The sequence below is a fragment of the Dreissena polymorpha genome, chromosome 13 (genome assembly GCF_020536995.1).
Source record: "Dreissena polymorpha isolate Duluth1 chromosome 13, UMN_Dpol_1.0, whole genome shotgun sequence".
NCBI classification, from domain to species: Eukaryota; Metazoa; Mollusca; class Bivalvia; order Myida; family Dreissenidae; genus Dreissena; species Dreissena polymorpha.
In genome coordinates, this window is record NC_068367.1 from 16978845 (window position 1) to 17001127 (window position 22283).

Sequence of the window (22283 nt, forward strand, 5' to 3'; positions counted from 1 at the left end):
GTATTGTCATAGCCAGCTTGGCGTCTGCCGTCCGCTGTCTGCGTCATGCTAAAACCTTGACATTTGTCTCTACAATCAAAGTGCTTCCACCTACAAATTTGAAACTTCATATGTAGATGCACCTTGATGAGTTCTACATGCAACATCCATTTTTGGGTCACTAGGTCAAAGGTGAAGGTCACTGTGACCTCTAAAAAAAAAAATTCTGACAAGCTTTCATTTATTCAAAACTACACCCGCAGCCAAACTTTGGAACCCGTTATGCGGTGCTCTTGTTCAAAACTGCACCCGCAGCTGAGCATTGGCACCTGTTATGCAGTGCTCTTTTTTGAATATGTCATCATTCACTTGTCACATAGGTCAAGTAACCTGATCACAAGACAGCATTCCCTTAGCCAATTCAAGCGGTTGACCAGTACACAGTGGCCACATTGATTGTTTGGCATTCATTTTAATAATATTATTTTTTTATGTAATTATAAGTTATGAATGGTTATTGATTATAAGCATGGACTATTTGTTTTTATTTAAGGTTGTGTATGTGCAAAATATTTATGATTATTCTATATCCAATAAATTCATCCAATCAGCATACTTCATATGTACCACGTGACCGTCCAATATATTCCGGTATTGGATCCAAAATGTCTGTATTTTTTTCATATTGGACAGTTGAGTACAAGTGCATTAAGCAATTGTTTTATAACGATAAAAGCCGTTACCGAGAAAAAGTATCCGAATGTACTATAATCGACTTGGGCGCTTGTCTTGAAAATAGCATAGACGCAATTAAAGCATTTTAAAATCAAAATTAAAATGAAACAAGAGCTGAAGAAAGGGATATAGAATAAAAAGCTTATTAGACGTTTAAACTGTACAATACCTGATATATTTGGACTCGCACACAGTTTGAAGTCCTATTTGACTCGCCGGCTCTTCCAATATGACGTCAACTATGTGCTCGTCCAAATATATTTCCGTATTGTACAGTGAAACATCTAATAACCTATAATTATATGTTAAAGTTAAATATCCAATCTACTATATAAGAATGTAGAAACATAAGAATTAAGTTGGGATTAAAAGATTTTGTCACTTTTCATTGTTGTTATAGTCAAATAAATGATCCTGTTATGGAAACTCAGTAAATATGTATTTTACACTGATATTTGAGTCAAACAATAAAATACAGTGTTTGCCAGAGCACATCTGAAATTTAAGGGCTGAAATATAGAAAATACCACTTGCATGTGGAATGGTATAAATTTTTGTTTAAAATTTACAGCTATGTATTTTATGTGTTTCATGTGTTAACACAATGAAAAAAGTGTGAGTGCCTTTAACAATGTTATTAGATGTCTTGAATATTAAACTTACTGTTTATGTTAATTTCAGAGACGGCGATAAATAAGCTGGAGGAAATGTTAACAAATGAGAGAATGGAAAAAGAAAGGGTACAACCTTACTTACTCATGGCAATATTGATGATATAAAATAGTTAAAATAGTTTTTATTCCCCCGGATCGAATGATCGGGGGTATATTGTTTTTGGCCTGACTGTCATTGTATGTTTCTGTCTGTCTGTCATTGTATGTGTGTGTCTGCCCCAAAACCTTGGTCATAACTTTTGCAATATTGAAGATAGCAACTTGATATTTGGCATGCATGTGTATCTCATGAAGCTGCGTGTTTTGAGTGGTGAAAGGTCATGGTCAAGGTCATCCTGCAAGATCAAAGGTCAAATATATGGCTTCAAAGCGGCGCAGAAGGGGGCATTGTGTTTCTGACAAACACATCTCTTGTTGAATATAATGTCATCTTCAAGGAAGTGGGATTACTAGAGTATATTGCTTTGCCCCTGTGCCTCAGTCAGTCAGTTGGTCTATGCATTTCCTGTCCAAAGATTGTTTCATATATGAGCAATATATACAACCCTTTGCCCCACGAGTTTGTAGTTAGTACGATGGTAATTTGGGACGAGAAGAAGACACCTTTCTTGGGGTTAAAAGGTCAAAGGTCGAGGTAACAGGGGCTTGTAACATTAATTATATAGATACAATATTTAGTTTGACGACTATTAATACACATAATTCAAATATTATTATCATAAAACACTGAATCTGAATATTGGAAACTACAGTATACTCCCTAATTATTTGGTATTATGGTACTGCCATCTGTTCATGCAATGAAGAATTAACAACAAATCCTCTTAATGGTGTTTTCAAATAACTTTTTCTATCCAGTTTTATTTACCTTACATGTGTATATATTGATTGTTAATGTTGGTAGATTTAAAACAGTAGAAGATTTACATCATTAAAAAGTCATGGATTTTCAAAGAACATATCTATTAAAAATACACATCTTTTTACATACAAAATTTAGCAAAAACTACAACAATTTCATTAGATAAATGAAAATAAAGCATTTTTTGATCCATCACTCATTGATATGCTAATGCTAACCAAAGGTCAAGTGCATTGAGGTCCATGCTCAACAATTTGCAAAACGTAACAATCTTAATGCATAATTAACCTTGAATAATTGTGTAGAAACCTTTCAGTTGAAGATGGAAGTGAATACAATACAGAATGCGATTGAACAGGACAAAGCCAATTCACAGAGGCTGGTAAGTTGAGTGGTCATCGTGTACTTTTCATGTATAATAGAAATGCCAGTGGATACAATCATCAGTTAAGCTATGACCAATATGAGTCGTGTTCTGAGAAAACTGGGCATAATGCATGTGCGTAAAGTTTCGTCCCAGATTAGCTCTTGCAGTCCACACAGGCTATATATACAGGAACGACACTTTCCGCCTAAATTGGATTTTTGCTAAGAAGAGACTTCATTTAAATTAAAAATGTCATAATAGCGGAAAGTGTCGTCCCTGATTAGCCTGTGCGAACTGCACAGGCTAATATGGGATGACACTTTACGTACATGCATTATGCCCAGTTTTCTCAGAACACAACTCATATGGACTCTTGAGATGTTGTCAAATGTGTTATCAAAGGAATTCAGTTCAATTCATGTTAACATGTAACTGTTAAGATAAGAAAATAAACTTTACTTTAAAAATGAACAATACAATGTATTAATTATTGATGTAATACTGAATAACATTAACAGTTAATGCCTTGTTAAGTATTTACATGTATGTCAGTATCGTTGACAATCAATGTGTTCATGTTGGCATTTTAATAATAATTGTTATTTCCTTATTTTGTAGACATATTGAAATTGAGATGTGTTGCTTGATAGTTTATTGAATTTAAATGTTTGCAAGCAGACTAATCACTGTATCTCAATAAGAACGGTTGAATTGAAATTATTATTTCAACCTGTATTCTTTTTCAAAGCAATTAAAATTTGAAATTATCCATTTGTTGGGATTACAAAATACTAAGCAAACTTTAGTAAGCAGTAAGCATTGAATTTGTATCTGATATCAACTGTGACAACAAAATGATTGATCATAATGTTGTTATGTTTGTTATATATTTGATAGATGTTTTGTTGTGGAATTTGCAGCATTCTGAAATGGTAAAGGCATGCCAAGTCTGTGTCATGTTTTGACAGATATAACAACACATCTTATAGAACAATTAATTCACGGCCAATCCAGCTAACGAAACTGTCTGTAACTATCTGTGTCATATACTAATCATGTGTGGTAATTACAATGGTTTCCTTTTAAAAGCAAATTTGGAGACTATGTGAGGGTTTGTAGCGATGACATTCACATAATGTTAATATTTATTCTTGTGTTTTGTTGTCTTATTGCACCACTCTCACTTCAAACCCCAAACTGTACAACAAACTTGGAATTTACTAATTTAAACAATTAACATCATGTCGCTGCTTTCACTTTACAGGAAGGAGTTTTATTATTCAGAAAAAAATAAATTAGAACTTTTAATCCTTCAACTTTTTAATAAGACATACTGTGGTTATGGATTAGGTATTGTAAGGAATTTTTAAAAAAACATCTTAAGTGTTAAATTTTATGTAAGAATATAAACTAAATATTTGTTTGAATTTTCTTTCAATATGATAAACACATGTTTGAACTGTAAATGTTGTTAACATCATTTACGACAGCGCCTTATTGACTGCGGTTTAAACTGAATTATACACATGTGTATTAGTTAAAAGTGTCCATTTTGTATTTCTTTCTGTTCGAAGGAAGGTGACTCTGATGAAATGGTAATCATCAAAAAATATTTGTTATAATCTGCCTTCCCTAAAACGGTGCTTACTTTATGCATATATAGGTCGTCATTAGTGAACAAATATCTTTGCAGACATTTAGATCAATCATAATTTTATTTCCTCAAAACCACTGGACAGGTATTAATTATGTTTAATCCTAACACAAAAGTAACTGTCCCAAGTACAATTACAATAGACATAACCTATGTAAACCATTGCCTTCTTAGCATTAACTTTGCAGAATGCCTATTCAAACATCGTTTAACTACTATTAGTTAGAATTACTAACCGAACGCAATAAATAAATAAAAATAGATATGTGTATGTTTACTAAACTTTGTCAGCACATCGTGGTAAATTTGTTTACTGGATGATTTTATTAATGATGTGTATCTCGTATTGGTGTAAGTTATTATTATTATAACAAATTTTCCACAACAATTAAACTCTGTATAATTCTCCACCTAACATAAATATACACGTAATAGTAAAATAGTTGTTGCACCTGTCACAACTTAATTACTTTTCATTTTAAACAGGCGTATAAACTCATTTGAACAATTTGCACTTTGTATTTGCTAGTACATCATATTTCACTTCTATTTGATTCCAGTCAGCAGGAGTAAGTTTCTAAACATTTCTACATCTTATTCATGAGGCTTGTTCAAACACAGCTTCTTTGTATTGAAGCCGGAATCACACACATGTACCAATATTGCAGGCAATATGCCATTTTATGCCCCCAGCACCAACCAATTCTGGGACGTATATAACAATTGGCCTGTTAGTCCCTTGGTTCTTCTGTCTGAATGAGGTGAACACAAAATGAGACCGTTTCATCAACCATCAATAATGCTTCTTACAACTCTTTGATACTTGCAATGATGATGTCTCTGAAAACAATCAATGTGCATCGTCTGACCTTATTTTGACCTTGACATTGATTTACTTATGGACTTATAGACGGCCCAAATTATTGTTAACCCTTTGCATGCTGGGAAATTTGTCGTCTGCTAAAATGTTGTCTGCTGAATTTCAAAAATTAGCATTTTCTTCGATTTTTTTCATAGAATATTATCAGAATAGCAAACAGTTTGGATCCTGATGAGACGCCACGTTCTGTGGCGTCTCATCTGGATCCAAACTGTTTGCAAAGGCCTTTAAAATTCGGTTCCCGCACTGAAAGGGTTAACCCAAAGTAATGCCTCCAAAATCAAATCCCACTGTCTTGAAAGCTTTGATACTTGATTGGATGATATATTTGAACACTATCAACACTATTGCATCACTTGACCTCATTCTTACATCGACGCTAACCTTCTGATGGACTAAGACTGATTCAGAAAATCGGAATTTAATGTTAACCCAAAATGACTTACATCAATACTGCTTGTTAAAAAGCTTTGCTACTTGCATGGATATCATCTACTAAATCTCTCAACATCTTGTTCTGACCTGAAACCTTGGGACACATTATGTTTTGAAAATAAAGTTCTAATCTAAGTTAAAGTACAGAATATTAGCTTTTTTTATACTTGTTTCGTTACAATTTGAGTTAAGTCAAAGACCTGTGTTTGTACATGCCTCTGATAGTGTGAAAAGCATGTATGCATGTTTTTTATATTCTTGAAAAAAAGTTTCTTAGGTTGTGGGAACTTTTTGTTTTGAGATGTTGATTTCACTCAGTGGGTCTTGGAAAACAATTAAACTATTGAGAAAAACTATTAAAGTTTTACACCATTAAAGATGGATATCAAGGCTTGAAAAAACAGACTTTTTACATTTTTATGTCCCATGACATTATGAAAATTAGATTTCTTAATATATGTCTTTTTATAATCATATTTTGCCATAAAATCCCTGATTGGTATAGCATTCTCAACTATTGTTATGTGTTATTCCAATACCTAAAATGTTACATTAATATAGCATCCATCATGTTCTGAGAATTCTATTATTTTCACTAACACCAAATGTCACCAGATTGTGTTGATGTGTACATATTATGGAAGGTACATATATTTGCTGTTTATTTGTTCTCTACCTTTAAACGCCATTTGACTTTTCACATCTGATCTAACTATTGACTTTTATGTTAAATTGGGATGGTATTTGCTAATGTACATTGTTACATGGTCGCATGCTATTCATCTCATAATTTTGCTTTCACATTTCACTGCGTGTTTTGGCTTGATTGCGTTCATTCCTTCTAACAAACATACAAAAAGAGTGAGCAAGAATGACCTTTTTCTAATTTATAATTTCAACACTGATCTAGCTAATCCTGATAGATACTAGTATGTTTAAATGAGTTTACATTAAAAACCATAATTGATCAAATTATTTGATTACACTAGCTCAGGAATATTCCAGACTGTATATGGATAGTGGCTCCTATGCCAGCTCTGACACTTGTTTGGGGAATGGTCTTCTGCAACCATTCTAGCTCTGATTCATATAATGGTAGTTGTCAATCTCTGGCAAAAGTATCTACACTTAGTACTGGTAGACAAGCTAACCCAGGAGAAGTGTGAGTCAATTAACTTACATTAGTCATATGACTGAAATACTGATTAACAAACAGTGATCATTCAAACATAACAAACAAAAAACAAGTGCTCGTTATTATCACAATCTTTAAAAGGAAAACAATCGTCATCATTTACTAAAAAGTAAGATTGAGTATTCACACGGAACATTTGACAGGTTGATGGTGTTATTACCAAAATAACGTTGTGTGATTGGTCAAAGAATATTCATTAAAATGATTTACTTTGCTTCTGTGCTTTTTTTGGGAAAAACGTTATAACAGCTTTTGATCCCTTATTAATGGGGAGGAGCCAACGGCAAAAACAATGTGAATTAAGACATTTTAAATGGAAACATTGCAACAAAAATATGTATTTATTCAAATCAACTGCTCCTAACTCTATAATAAAACCTTTTGAATATGTTTGAATAAGAAATGACTACAAGGTTTTGTACCAAGTATTGGTAACATGCTATTATTTATTTCATGTGTGAGTTGTTTTTTGCATTTTTCCTGACATATAAGAAACACGTACATGTATATGTTGAACATACTGATACTATGTTTGTAATATTTGTTTTAAATAAATGTAACCACATAACATCTTTGATTTACTGAAAAACCTTTTATCAATTGTTGAGCTGGATGGGATATTTTACTAAAGTGACTAATTTATTTTGTTATTCTTTAGATACAAAAGCAGAAAGAGGAAATGGAAAGAATGTTGGCCGAAAAACTGAGACAGGCTCAACAGCAGGTTACAAACTATGTTTTCAAAATGCCAAAAAATAATCCTCATTCTGGGGAAACTAGGCTTAATGCATTTGAGTAAAGTATTGTGTCTGAACAGGCTGATCAGGGATCTTGTATGGAATTTTTGTGTACAGGAAGTCTCTTCGAAACAATAATCCAGTTAAGGCCAATCTGGGATGACACTATAGGCACAAGCATTAAGACCAGTTTTCCCAAAATGAGAATCAATTAAGGTCCACACTGTTTGGCTTTTTCTCTGTTATTGGTTTCAATCGTATGGACATTCATACATATATACTAATACAATTTTATGAGTTAAATGAATAACTGGATCAACTTTTAAAATTGAAACTTTTGGTAAAACAATTGACTGTTATACATGGATTTCTTTGGTTGTATCTATTTTAATGCCTGAAATCTTAAAGTTTGTGCCTAGGTTGAGTAATAGGTTTTTATATATGACAAATTGCGCTTGTAGACCAGCCAGGCAGCTGAGGATGAGTTGAAGGCTCGACAGAAGGCAGAGAAGGAGAAGATGGCCTTCCTGTATGACCAGGAGAAGAAATTGAAGGAGGAACTAGCCAGGGTGAGTGTCCTTGTGTGGCACCAGTTATAGATGGAATTTAAGCTCTGATACCTTTTCTCTGATAGCATTGTTAACTATAAAGAACAAAATGCTAAGATGTTAATGTAAAATAAATGCTCTGGGGCCAGTAATGCAGGATTGTGTTGTTTTGATCTGAGTCAAGGTCAAACATTACTTTTATAAAAGATTGTTCAATGTATATGGCAGTATTTTTAAATACACATAAATGCTTGTGTGTTAATGTGCACTTTGTGATGTGTGCTGAAAGTAGAACATGTTTTTAAAAAGATTGTAAAAATACTGCACCAAATGATGACAGTTATACATTTATTTTTTTATATGACTGTAAAAGTAAACCGCTAGATTGTGCTTGTGATATATCGTCCTCTGTCATTTACGTGAATTAAAACGATGAAAGTGCGTGGCAAAAGCTATAATGGTTTTTACACTTTGATATTGTTGTAAACAAAAAGGATCCAAGAAATCATTAGTGAATGGCCATCTTGCTTAAACATGAAATGCTTATTTGTGTTCCAGTAATTCATTCGTATAGCTTACACATGAAATAGAGTCAGAAGGCAAAAAAAACAAGCAAGAAACATTACAATATAGCATTCTGTATAATATTGAAAGACACTCATTGGAATAGAATTATGGTTAATAGACTAATTTTTCAAATCTATGGTGGTCACAGATTTTTTTTTGTTTTTTTTACAAACCACATTAAAACAATATTTTAAGATTTATGTATTTTTTTGTTACTGTTTTACTTTCAAAAAAATATATTTTATAGATGTAATTAAAAAACATTAATAGGAATTTCAAGAGAAGTTTGAAAAGGTAAGTACAGTGCACACAGTCAGCAATGCAATCTCCACTTTAACATATCTTCTATCTTCCATAACAATGTACCGGTATATAAGACCGTGTGAAAAGGCATGAATTGCCATGCCTCTTAATTTACCACTTATCAATTTTGCAGATTAAATTGATCATTGTTTAAGTAAAACCACTAGATAATTATGTTTATATGTTCATATGCATGTAAATTATTTTATATTTTCTACTGTATACTATTTGTTTCAAACAGTATCTCATTTGAAATTTCCATTCATTAATTTTCCCTTGTATTGTTGCAGACTGTTAGCTTACAGTGACTGGCTATGTTGTCCAATCTTTTTTTTTCATTTTCCCTTATATGTAGTGAAATATGTTTGCCCACCACTTATATTCCGTAAGGTATCACACATTGAAGAATTTCCGTGAGAATACTGTCCCACACAAATTGATAATTACATAGATGTTGGTTAAGGTGGTGGATGAAAACATATGTTTTAAGGCTTTTGCATCCTCCAATAAGTATAGTACTTTGTTGTTGTTTGTTCAGTCTACTATAAAGCGTATTTTCCCTCCGGAGGTTAAGTTTCCGAGTTTCCTTAACTATTTTTCAATTCCATGTATATATGCAGTATAATATAATCATAATGTATACAACATTTTAGCTATGTCATGCAAAAATATGCTTGAGCATATATTCAAACAGTCAGTTTATGTGTCCAAAACCCTTAATATTCAGTGTTCTCAAGAAAAATTTGAGAAGCCAGTTGTATGTTCAAAGTACCCGGCAAGTAAGCAATAAAACGGGGGGTTTTGCAGTATTTAAATTGATATTTTGGGGAAAGAAGCCGGCATCTAGATTGAATGTAACTTGTGAATTTGCTGACTTCCGGTGCTTCTGGAGAACACTACGCGCGCTTATGAGGAGACCATGAAACCTTGCAAACTTTATAGCGGACAGGGTAGCCCCTGACCAGACTGCTAGAGTTTGCAGTGTTTATTTGAGCTACTCTGCCTGCATACGGCATAATACACATTTTGGTATGACGCGGCTAATTTTTTCTACAAATGCTCCCAGGAGCGTGCTAAATTGGCTGAAGCTCTGAAAGGAGACACGGATGCGAACAAATTGAGACGCCAGGAACAGATGCTAAGGGAAGAAGTTGCGAGGTAGGTTATGCACCATGAGGCTGAGACTTTTTGATGTGAAAGTTTGACTTTTGTTGTACAAGTATATATGTGATTGAAGTGTATGTGCAAACTTTTTACATCAGTTGTATGACCACATGTTTCTACAACTTTTTAACTTTAAAATCAAATCTATATTTCCAAGAAAATAACACTTTTTATGTGTGAACTTTTTACTTTATTTGTATTACCACACAAGGCTTTTACTTGTATCTGTGTTGTTTTTTTTTCATTTGTTTACTTCACTAAACTAACATTTTTATCTTCACTTTTCCTTTATATCTGTGAATTTTTACTTCATATGTATACCGGTATCCCCTCCACCCCCATACTCTGAGACTAACACTTTTATCTGGGAAACCTTTTATTTTACGAATTTACTGTATTTGTATACCTTCATATGGATATGACAACTTTTATCTGAGAACTATTTTTTTGTAATCCTACAAGTCTTAAACTTTATCTGTGAATTTTTCACTGCATATGTATAAGCCAAATAGGCTACGACTTTCATCTGTTTACTTTAACTGAAGTTCAACACAAGGAAACAACATTTATCTTTGGACTTTGACTAAAGCAGTGTAACCATTTGAGTTTTTGTTGTACACATATAAAGGAAAGTGTTGAAAAAAACATTGTCGTAATTTGTTTAAGATGGGTTTGTTTTATTTCAGGTTGAAGAAAGAAATTGAACGAATTCACAAAACATGGGAAAAGAAATTTGCAATCCTGCAGCAGAGGTTTGTATTATTTAACTGAACATAAAGTATCTATGTTATATGCTCGAGAGTCGAGACATTGCTCAAGAATCCAAAGTTGTACCATCTTAAAGGGCACAACATAAAACACTAGTATTATATGTTTAACATGCGTTCTTGCGTATTTACAATTATACAGGAACAATAGTATTTACTTAAATAATCTGTCATTATTTTCACACATTTCTATTAATATTTTAAAATAAATAATGGCAATACATTTTGTTCTTGGGCTTATCTTAAACTTTAAATGCCTTTTTGTATTGTGTACTTTGCATGGTATCATTAGATAATGCTTCCTTACTTGTAAAAATATTTTCAACTTGTAACAATCACTTTTAAATGTTTAAACGGTGAAAGAATAACCCATTCATTTACAGCCTTCATGCCCTGAAAGATGAAAGCTACATTCGCCAGCAGTTACAACGCCAGGCTGCCAACCTGCATCACGCCGCAGTCAGCTACGCTGTATGTATGATCAGGTTATCCATCTTGTGGTGTATATGTTGGTGTTAGTTATTTGTATAATTGCAGGCCTCAGAAGCAACCAAAGGTTATATTACACTAATTCCAATTTCCATAGGGTCCCATTATAGAACTGACAACTATCAAAGCATGTTTCGTGCCTCTCTGACGTATAAATTTTTCCAAATCTGGTATCATTTCAAAGATGGATCTGTCCTCTTCCAAGTATTGCAATCAAAAACATACCGTCTTATAATTTCTAACAAAGTAAATCTCTGTTAAATGCACCCACAGTAGAAAACAGTGTTTCGGAAGCCTTATTTTTACAAAAGCCCCATACAAAAGAAAACACACAACCAAAAGTTCATCTTTACAATTAGCTTCCAATCCAAGGCATCAAAGTACTCCAGACACATACCCAGTACATCTTATTAGATATATGCACAAAATACATGTCTTACATTGTAAAATAGCTTTTATTTAAGAAGAAAAAAGGAACTCTTTAGAAATAGGCACTACAACCATGGAGGGATACACAATGATTTAGTGTAATGTAACCCAAAGCATCATCAGCCTCCTCATTCATGCTACAAAAGTAAGGCTGAGGAATTGCTGGCAGGAGAGCAGGCTACAAAAGTAAGGCTGAGGAATTGCTGGCAGGAGAACAGGCTACAAAAGTAAGGCTGAGGAATTGCTGGCGGGAGAGCAGGCTACAACAGTAAGGCTGAGGAATTGCTGGCGGGAGAGCAGGCTACAAAAGTAAGGCTGAGGAATTGCTGGCGGGAGAGCAGGCTACAAAAGTAAGGCTGAGGAATTGCTGGCAGGAGAGCAGGCTACAAAAGTAAGGCTGAGGAATTGCTGGCGGGAGAGCAGGCTGGATTCAGAGGCGAAGCCCAGTCAAGCACATCTTCAACTGCAGAGTCATCATTGAGAAACATCTGTTACACCAACATCAGCACTTCCACAACTTCATCGACTTCATGAAAGCTTTCTTCTGCATGTGGCATGATGGCCTATGGTAGTTTATGAGAGGATTTAACATTGACAAAGGGCTAATGCAAGTGATCCAGTAACTCTTAAGAGAACTCCAGCAGTGCACTACTTATCATTGAAGGTAGTGGTACTTCTTCTGGACATCAATGTACATCTGTCGGGGATGTCTGATCTACCCGTCCTGTATAACCTTTTCTTGACAAGATAAGGCAGGAGACCTTCAAAGACCAAAATGCCTCTATCTCCATCCGTAGAAAACCCATCTCCAACTTTAGATTCACTGATGACATAGAAGGCACCAGCAGTGAACTTTGAGACCTCACCTTGAAAGAGGAGGCGCATATGTTATTGAGGTAAGCACCAAGAAGTCGAAGATCATGGTGAACAGCTCGACCAACACTAGTGCAGACATTGCCATAAATGGTAAGAAGCTGGAAGAAGTGAACAGCTTCAAGTACTTGGAAGCAACCGTGTCCAAGGATATCGCCGAGGTCCAAATAAGAATACAAATAGCCATGGCGACTGCACGACTGGCCAGACTGAGCATAATGTGGACAAGCAGCTCTATCAGCTTCCCCACCAAGTACAGGCTGTACAATTCCCTCATAGCCTTCATCCTATCCTATGCGAGCCCTGGATGCTTTATAGACACAGAATGCAGGATACAGGCATTTGAATGCAAGTGTCTCCAATGACTGCTCTGCATCTCCAACATGGAGCACTATACCAACAATTACGTCTGGAACATGACTGCAACATTTGTTGGCCCACAAGAGCCTCTCTTGGCAACTGTGAAAAAATTAAATCTGGCTTGGTATAGACAAGTCTCTGGGCGAGACTGGGCTCCAGGGTATCGTCATCGTCCCACATTTTCCCTTCAAGGGCCTGGGTAATGAAAGTGTGATGATGATGACGACACTTTCCTCTTTTTATGGATGTGTGTGTCTCTTCTATATGCAAATCCAGTATAGACGAAGAAATGACCTTGATAGCCTGTGCAGTCCGCACATGCTAATCTGCTACGATATTTTACGCTTATTCATCAAGCCGTGTTTTTCCAGAGTCCTGCTGATATGTTGTGTGAAGTCATTGGATTTGGGTTGTGTTTTTTTTCAATTGTTAGAATATAATATCCTTATACATACATATACAATATGCCATTAACAAATGTTTAAGCATCTTAAAAAAGCAACTAAAGTATATTATAAAAAATGAAAAGCAAATGTAATGTTATGTAAAGCAGATGCACAAACTATTTTCATTTTGAAGTATAAAAAGCTTCGGTGTAGTCATTGGAGTTAGTGAGCGTTTTGACTTGCCGTATGTAGTTTATGACGGTGTGTATACTAAATTAACCATTTTAAAAATATGTTGTGTAAATACCCATATAAACCGCATCATGCGAAGATGGGTCTTATTCCATATGCGACCAGCATAGCTCCAGACCAGTCTGTGCATTCGCTACCCTTACCATTAAATAAGACCAAGGAACTTTGCGTGACTTTCTAGCACACATAGTTGTTCCTGACCAGACTCTGTGGATGCATAGGCTGGTTTGTAGCTACGCAAGCCGCATATCGCATAAGAACCATATTAGCATAACATGGCTGGTATTTGTCCTGTATATCTTGCATGTAGTTTTTTATGCCCCCTGTAGGGTGGCATATAGCAGTTGAACTGTCCATCAGTCAGTATGTCAGTATGTGTGTATGTCAGTCTGTCTGTCCGTCCGTCTGGAAAAAAAACTTTAACGTTGGCCATAACTTTTTCACTATTGAACTTGATATTTGGCATGCATGTGTATCTCATGGAGCTGAACATTTTGAGTGGTGAAAGGTGAAGGTCAAGGTCATCCTTCAAGGTAAAATATCAAATATATGGCGTCTGTCTGTCCGAAAACTTTAACATTGGCCATAACTTTTTCAATATTGAAGATAGCAACTTGATATTTGGCATTCATGTGCATCTCACGGAGCTGCACATTTTGAGTGGTGAAAGGTGAAGGTCAAGGTCATCCTTCAAGGTCAAATGTTTAATATATGGTGTGTGTCCGTCCTTCCTAAAACTTTAACATTAGCCATAACTTTTTTACTATTGAAGATATCAACTTGATATCTGGCATGCATGTGTATCTCATGGAGCTGAACATTTTGAGTGGTGAAAGGTGAAGGTTAAATTCATCCTTCAAGGTCAAATGTCAAATAAATGGCGTCTGTCCGTCCGAAAAACTTTAACATTGGCCATAACTTTTTCAATATTGAAGAAAGCAACTTGATATTTGGCATGCATGTGTATCTTATGGAGCTGCACATTTTGAGTGGTGGAAGTTCAATGTCAAGGTCATCCTTCAAGGTCGAAGGTAAAAAAATAAAAAAAAATTGCAAAGAGGCGCAATAGGGGGCATTGTGTTTCTGACGAACACATCTCTTGTTTTATCAATAAAGAATATTGTGTGATTAGTGCTTGGTGTATATTGCTTAAGTTACACACTTACCACAGTATTGGTAGAACTTTTGAGCTTCGATTCATATTCAGAATACAAAATTACGTACAAGGTCGGTTGAAGTGGATATTGTGTCCGCCTAGCGACCGATAGGTCACTGGTCCGATCCCCACTTTTTGGGGCGTTCTTAAGATTTTCCTCATAAACAAAAAGTACTGGTTCTAACTAGAAAAAAAAACGGACTCGAAAGCCTTTGGCGTTTGATCCCATCGAGCTCAAATAGATAGACTTAAAACAACTGAATGACAGACTGTACACACTGTTTCCAGGTTGACGCTCCGATCGGCATTACACCAAGCAAGCATCACGGCAGTCCCACCAAAAGACCATTGGTAATGTTTTAATAATGTCTGATCTTTGTTTTGTCGTTGTTGATGTTGTTGTTTTTCAGAAATTGTATCATGTTTTCAGTTTGCAGTTGTTATTCCATAGTATGTACCTTTTTCATCGGTGTTGATATACACTGTTTCTGTTAAATGAAGTTTTTCGGAGCTTTAATATTTCGCATTAAATTACCTTTGATCAAAACTCACCGTCGTTGACAGCATTTCACATGCTGCTTACTGTACCATTTTTTTGCAGCCGGATATTCCGAAATACGGAAAGAGCATACCTCCGCCAGGGGTAACCCCCGGGGCACTACAGGAGAAGGACTATATTTCGTACACAGTGTCGGCACCAAGCGGTCGAGGCACGGCGCTTTTCTCAGCAGAAGGTTTGTTTTATTTTACAAATCTTTCTCAACCAGACTTGACTCGTCGCGTAACAAAATGTTTCCTCGGATTTATTATTTTTATGCTCCCCGAAAATTTTCGCGGAGCATATAGTTGCCAGTTTGAAGTTCCTTCCGTACTTACTTCCTTCCGTCACACTTTTGTTACCGTTTCTCATAGCACCTTCAATACTTTACCGATCTCTTTCATATTTGGCATGTAGGTACCTTGCATGAACCTCTACCTTTTGATGAGGTTTGAGGTCACTGGGGTCAAGGTCAAGGTCACCGAGGCTAATAATAGATTTTTCCGTCACACTTTTGTTACAGTTTCTCATAGCACCTTCAATACTTTACCGATCTCTTTCATATTTGGCATGTAGGTACTTTGCATGGGCCTATACCTTTTTATGAGGTTTGAGGTCATTGGGGTCAAGGTCAAGGTCACAGATGCTTATAATAGATTTTTTAGGTGGTTATTAACACATAGATTGACAAAGCGCATCATCGGGGAGCATCCATCAGTTTCACTGATATTCTTGTTTTGGAATACAGATGCGTTTACCGGTATTTTGTATTAATATTCGCTCTATATCCCGAGTTTACTTGCTGCAAAATTTCTAAGCGGGTCACAAAATTACAGCACCCGCTGAGAAAATTTGCAGAGAGTAAAGTCGAAATAAAGAGCGAATATGAAAACCTCATAAACACTAATCACTTTCTTGCTGATATGGTTGGAAAGTGAGCGGCGTTAAAACAATTAACACAGGTTATAAACTATATACAACGGCGAAAAATAAATATGTCGGCATTAACGTCGCCATCTTGTTTGTCACGCGATTATTCCCTTTGTATATAAGACCACCGAAATGAACCACACAATGTGCATACTTCTTTTTAATTACTGACCAAATCTGTTTGATCACGGATTTGCCTTAAAATGTAAACAATATTCAATTTTAAAGCTTGGTTAACGACGGCTTTTACGTCTGGGATTAATTGCACATCATATTCCATGATAAATTCTTTATACAGTGCTGGATGATAGTAACTCCAATGTACGTTGCATTTTACAGAGAATCAGATAATGTCGGAGAATGATAGAGAAGACATCCCATCAGATGTTGTCCCACTTCCTGAACGACCTCAGAGGTAAATATAATGTGGGACAACCTACGTATACTTTTCTATACAGTTTGTACTCTTGATCCATAAAATTAATTCTTTTAAGCCTTTTTCAAATATGCTAATGGGGCTTTAAAGAAGCGAAATATCAATATCATCAATCACAAGCAAAAGCTTGCCTTCAGAATCTGTGAACATTGGCGGATAATATATTCTGGCTTCAAGCGAGTAGAGTGCATTAGCGTTTTATTATCTGCAATATTTGATGTTTATCAGGAATGCATAAAACGTCTAGTCAGTAAATGATGCACTATTTACGCTAACCATAAATTCTAATATTATGGCATAACTGATTGTTCTTGAGGCTTCTATTGGATACGGTGCAATTGCCTGAAGTTGAACCTGATGCAAATCGTTTTGTTAATTTATTAAGCGCACATTTAGGATATTTGTTTAGACTACATAAATATGGCTGACATTTGTATAATGCTAACCGAATTCTTACTTGCCATTTATAATTGTCTTGGAATTCGGATTGTTGCATAGATAACATGATTTTTAGAAATTATCTCAATCTGGTGCTATTTTTTCTAAAGTGAGCTTGTGTTAATGCACAATAAAACGCTATCATTAATGGCATGAAATTGCAAATCGTTTATTGTTATCGCTCTGCATAATAGTTTATTTAATGGTTGTTACTTTAATGCCAGCAAGAATTTGTTGTATTTTCACTTTGTCTTAATTGCAGAACTAAACTATTTTCGTTTGTGAAAGTATGCAATATAATAAAATATCCAACAAACAGCAAGAATAACGTAGCGAATTATGAAGCACGTCTTACTATTTCTGGTCATCTGTTTATGCTCCCCCAAAATTTACCCCAAAATTTATTTTGGGGGGAGCATATAGTCGCCGCTTCGTCTGTCCGTCCGTGTGTCCGTGCACAATTTTTGTCCGGGCTATTTCTCAGCAAGTAATGACCGGAATTCAATGAAACTTTATGGGAAGCTTCACTACCAAGAAGAGATGTGCATATTATCAGCGGGTTCTGGTCGGATGACTTTTCACAGAGTTATGGTCCTTTGAAATTTTCTATAAAAAAATATTGTCCCCAACTACTGTGCCCTCAAGACGTTTCCTTTTATCTGAATATATAGTGCAATATTGTGACAAAAAAAACATTGGGGAGCATCACCCGTCTCCGACGGTTTCTTGTTTTTAAACTGACTCGGTGAATGTAAATTTTCAACGCATCCAATAACGTTTAACCACCTTATAGCAAATGGCGTCTAATGGCATCGTTATTTTTGTTTCTTCTCGCATTCAGATTAAACAATATGGCACGTGTGTCTTGGTAAGAAAGTCTGTAGGGCAAACTAATTTTCCTGTCGACTGGTGCACACACTATTTATGTCTTTAACCCTTTGCATGCTGGGAAATGTGTCGTCTCATAAAATGTTGTCTGCTGAATTTCTAAAATTAGCATTTTCTTCGATTTTTTTTCATAGAATACAATCAGAATAGCAAACAGTTTGGATCCTGATGAGACGCCACATTCTGGATCCAAACTGTTTGCAAAGGCCTTCAAAATTCGGTTCCAGCACTGAAAGAGTTACGGTCATACTGAAGTTGCAATATATTCTACGAATTGATTTGGTATTCTTTATTTCAATTGGCAAACGAACTAAAAGTAATTGAAAAATCTTTTCCAATTCGGTTGAGTGTATATTTTCAGAATCCTATATTAACATCAGTTCCTTGGCGGCAATAATTAATTTACAAGACGTATAATCATTATTAACATTATCATGATTGATATTATGTGGAAATATTAAAAGCTTACAATAAATCTCTGAAATGTTTTGAAATTTATGTATGGTGCGTGGATAGAATGTTTTGCAAGTCGGTATTTTCCTTTGGTTTAATCTACGATTACGTTTCCTTATGCTAAAACAATGTTTTCACATTTGTACTGAGCGTTCTTCACTCACTTCTATACTGGTAGTTACTAGATATAGAGTTCTTCTATGTGTACATGTATTATTGTTTTCGTTGCTGGTCTTCACACTAAGTTCTAATTACTGACAGTTAAATTGTTTTTATGTAAAAGTTATGGTTTCGCAGTGTTTGCCTGAATGGAAACAAATTCTTAAAAAACAGAATTTAATATAAGGCTCTTCGGTACGTATGTGCATTTTTTGACGTAAAGTATGATTATAATATGTAGATTTTTTCTAGATAACATACCAGATATTCGATAACAGTTTAACGTTCATAACCAATATGTCAGCCTTTGAAAAATTATCTATAAACGCATACTTGAGCAGTTAATGTTTGGTTAAAAAAAACTATCACGACCAAAATCTGCAAGACTGCTTGGAATATCATAATCTTGTTGTGTTATATATGTACGATTATCGAAACCTTTGAGAATGTGGAATGTCATCATGATCCGCATGTATGTTTTTATATGAGCTGTGCTCTGTGCAAAGGGGGTTTAATGCATGTGCGTAAAGTGTCGTCCCAGATTAGCCTGTGAAGTCCGCATTTTTGCTAAGAAGAGACTTCATCTAAACGAAAAATGCCATAAAAGCGGAAAGTGGCGTCCCTGATTAGCCTGTGCGGACTGCATAGGCTAATCTAGGACGACACTTGACGCATATGGATTAAACCCCATTTTCACAGAGCGCGACCCATATATATTTAATTTCAACGCATCCTTTATATCATTTGGATCACGATGTAAAATAACAAGACATACCCTACTTACCTTTTCTTAAAGAAGTGCAAAGGTTATTCTTAAATTATATATTATAAATTATGTACAACGTGAATGTAAAATAACAAATGCTTTATGCTGCCACGCATGAATTTGAATTTGTCATAACTGCTTTTAAATGAATATTATATATTAACTTCCATTGTTGAGTTTCACTAACCTTTTCATGAGCGTTTAAGCGTATTTGTTGAATGCACTTGTTAAAAATAACCTTCTTTGGAATGTTATGGTATGTTTCCTATGCCACACTTTGTCTAATGCTTTTTGCTAGCAACCTTTTCACTGATTTCCTCTTATCTGCCTCAGCACTGAGCTTTATTTGTTTTGTCACTTTGAAGGACATTAAAATACAAGTTTATCATATATTTCGTTACCTTTAACACTCATTTAGTAGGTAAACGCTGCTTATGTAACTGGCAACATAAGGTCTCACAATAATGCAAACATATCACTCGTGGCTTGCATTCAACCGCCTCACTAATAATCATAAACGCGCACTTATAAGTTAGTTAGTAATTGTCAACGAGTTAGTGAGATTGAATCATTGGATGAAGGGATAGCAATAAAGGTGTCTTAGGCAACGATTCCATCTATTTAGCACTCTTAGTTCTGAAATAAAACCTTACATTTAGCTGTTGATTTACGGATAAACTCCGGAAACGCCTGTGAAATTCCTCTGTATGTCCCTCACTTTTATTAAAGGAATTGAGCTCTTATGGGGGTAACACATTAAATTGATGTTTTTATGTTTCTATTATGCACCTACTTTTCTGTTCTTTCTTTGCAGAAACACAGCTGTAAACTCTCTGCAGACCAAACCAATTTCAGTCAATAAAGGACACGTTATTGTTGTGCCGCATGTTTCATAATCACTTACTTCATTAGCATGTTCATCCTTTTAGAATATTACTTATGGAATATAAAATAAACAGTTTACAAAAGGAGCGTGATACATCTGACTTATATTTCATGTTCAACTTGCAAGTTATGATAATCTCAAAAAAGCGTTTGGTACCCTTTGCTTTATAATCAGTGTTATTCCTGTTATGTATTTTAAATGCAATAAATAACTGTCATAATACTTTTTTTTAATAATCGGCTTTACCAAAAAAAAACACTATAGTTTGTACTGTCTTATTACGTGTAAGCACTAAATGATCATTTAATTATGTTTGAAACAGTTTGCTTATAATGGCTTTGTGTGTATATTCTAATTCAATAAATAACATAATATGCATTTAAAATATAAAATACATTGTGATGTATGACGTTAATATGTAAATATTCAGTATATCTTATTTTGTCTGTGATAATGTAAATATTACTGCTGATATTTATAAATGTTGAATATTAAATACGTGATGTATTCTGTATGTGTTGTTATTTGTATATGCATTTTACGAATAAAAATATGTCAAACATGTTACGTTCCTTCATATTGTGTGTTACATCTTTACGGTATTGGCCATGTAATCGCAGCATATGTGTGGACGCGTTTGAGTTTTTAGTCAATAAAATCCCCTCTTAAAAGCCATGTCAAACTAAATATAGCAGAGGATATTTGTGTATTTGCATCTGCCAAATTCCTTTACTAATAGGGCGGTATTAACCTCAACGTATCGTAAATGAGAATTTACGCTCACGTGTTCTCGCTCTAGAAGATACCTTCTTTAATAGGATCTACCGAACTGAAATATGAATGCGTATTTGAGATATGGAAGCGATAAGGCATTATGTACATGGGTTATAACGCCAGTTTCAAACGATTTGGAATTGTTCCCCTTCTTTGTGTTTTTATGTTGAATTGCAAACTTAACATTTTGAAGAGCATGCGCGAAGGTTTGGCATCAACGCTTTTGTTAAATTCTCAAAAACAACACGCGTATGTCAACGCATTTATGCCTAGCGTCTAGAAAAAAAGGCCTTGGCAAACAGCGTAGACCCAGATGAGACGCCACATGTTGCGACGTCTCATCAGGGTCTGCGCTGTTTGCTTAAAGAAATTTCTGTAAAAAAAATATTCTAAATATAGAAATAAATATACTAGACATCCCGAACTTTGGAAACAACTTGATCCAATTTAGAAGGATGGAAGAGTCCACTAGGCTTAAATGGGTTAAACATGTTATATTGTATAAAGAACTCAATAAATGTGACATCAGTTCCGGAATACCTAATTAGCCGCTGAAGCAACTGCGACGCGACGTTTAGGAGTCCTATTAAATAAAAAATAAAAAAAATTGACGAAATAAAAAAATACTACCTTAGCCTAATTTAAAAACTTGCGAAAACCAGTTATTTTATATCAATATTATGTTCGATTAAAGGCTTGACATTGTCTTACCAAGTGACAATCATTGATTATTAGCAAAGTCGTATTGTGCTGCTGGTTATGTTGTTTTCAAGATGGCGTGGGCCCCAAATGTTTCACTGCCTATGGGCCTCCACGGCGCTTATTCAGACACTAGGTGACATGCTCAGCCTTTATAACTATTATTTTATCCCACAGCAAGATTGTCCGCACTCGTGTATGATTTCGAAAGTATTTTACCAATTGTCTAGCTTACATATATGGGTCGTGTTCTGGAAAAACTGGGCATAATGCATGTGCGTAAACTGTCGTCCAGATTAGCCTGTGCAGTTCGCATAGGCTAATCAGGGACGACACTTTCCGCCTATATTGGATTTTTGCTAAGAAGAAACTTCATTTAAACAAAAAATGCCATAAAAGCGGAAAGTGTCGTCCCTGTATAGCCTGTGCGGACTGCGGAAAGAACATATGGGGCGTGAAATGATATTTACATAAATAGTCAAGTGTTCTTATCCTTTTGACTTG

General features: G+C 35.0%; 1 protein-coding gene across 6 annotated transcripts in view; it reads left to right on the top strand.

Annotated features, from left to right (window-relative positions):
• The window catches only part of LOC127856250 (uncharacterized protein C10orf67, mitochondrial-like), a 52902-nt gene extending 32031 nt beyond the window's left edge, over positions 1-20871 (top strand). For 4 of the 6 annotated variants that reach the window (XM_052392348.1, XM_052392344.1, XM_052392342.1 and 1 more), the window contains 12 exons: positions 1396-1454; positions 2567-2632; positions 4192-4212; positions 7440-7505; positions 7980-8087; positions 10003-10094; positions 10787-10852; positions 11251-11338; positions 15101-15163; positions 15414-15546; positions 16620-16695; positions 20235-20871. In XM_052392348.1, coding sequence (XP_052248308.1) covers positions 1396-1454; positions 2567-2632; positions 4192-4212; positions 7440-7505; positions 7980-8087; positions 10003-10094; positions 10787-10852; positions 11251-11338; positions 15101-15163; positions 15414-15546; positions 16620-16695; positions 20235-20316 — 920 coding nt within the window. In that variant the 3' untranslated portion in view covers positions 20317-20871. Of the gene's footprint in view, positions 1-1395; positions 1455-2566; positions 2633-4191; positions 4213-7439; positions 7506-7979; positions 8088-10002; positions 10095-10786; positions 10853-11250; positions 11339-15100; positions 15164-15413; positions 15547-16619; positions 16696-17995; positions 18023-20234 lie in introns of all 6 variants that reach the window. The other 2 variants (XM_052392346.1, XM_052392345.1) reach the window with 2 other exon arrangements.
• Positions 20872-22283: the final 1412 nt, after the last annotated feature.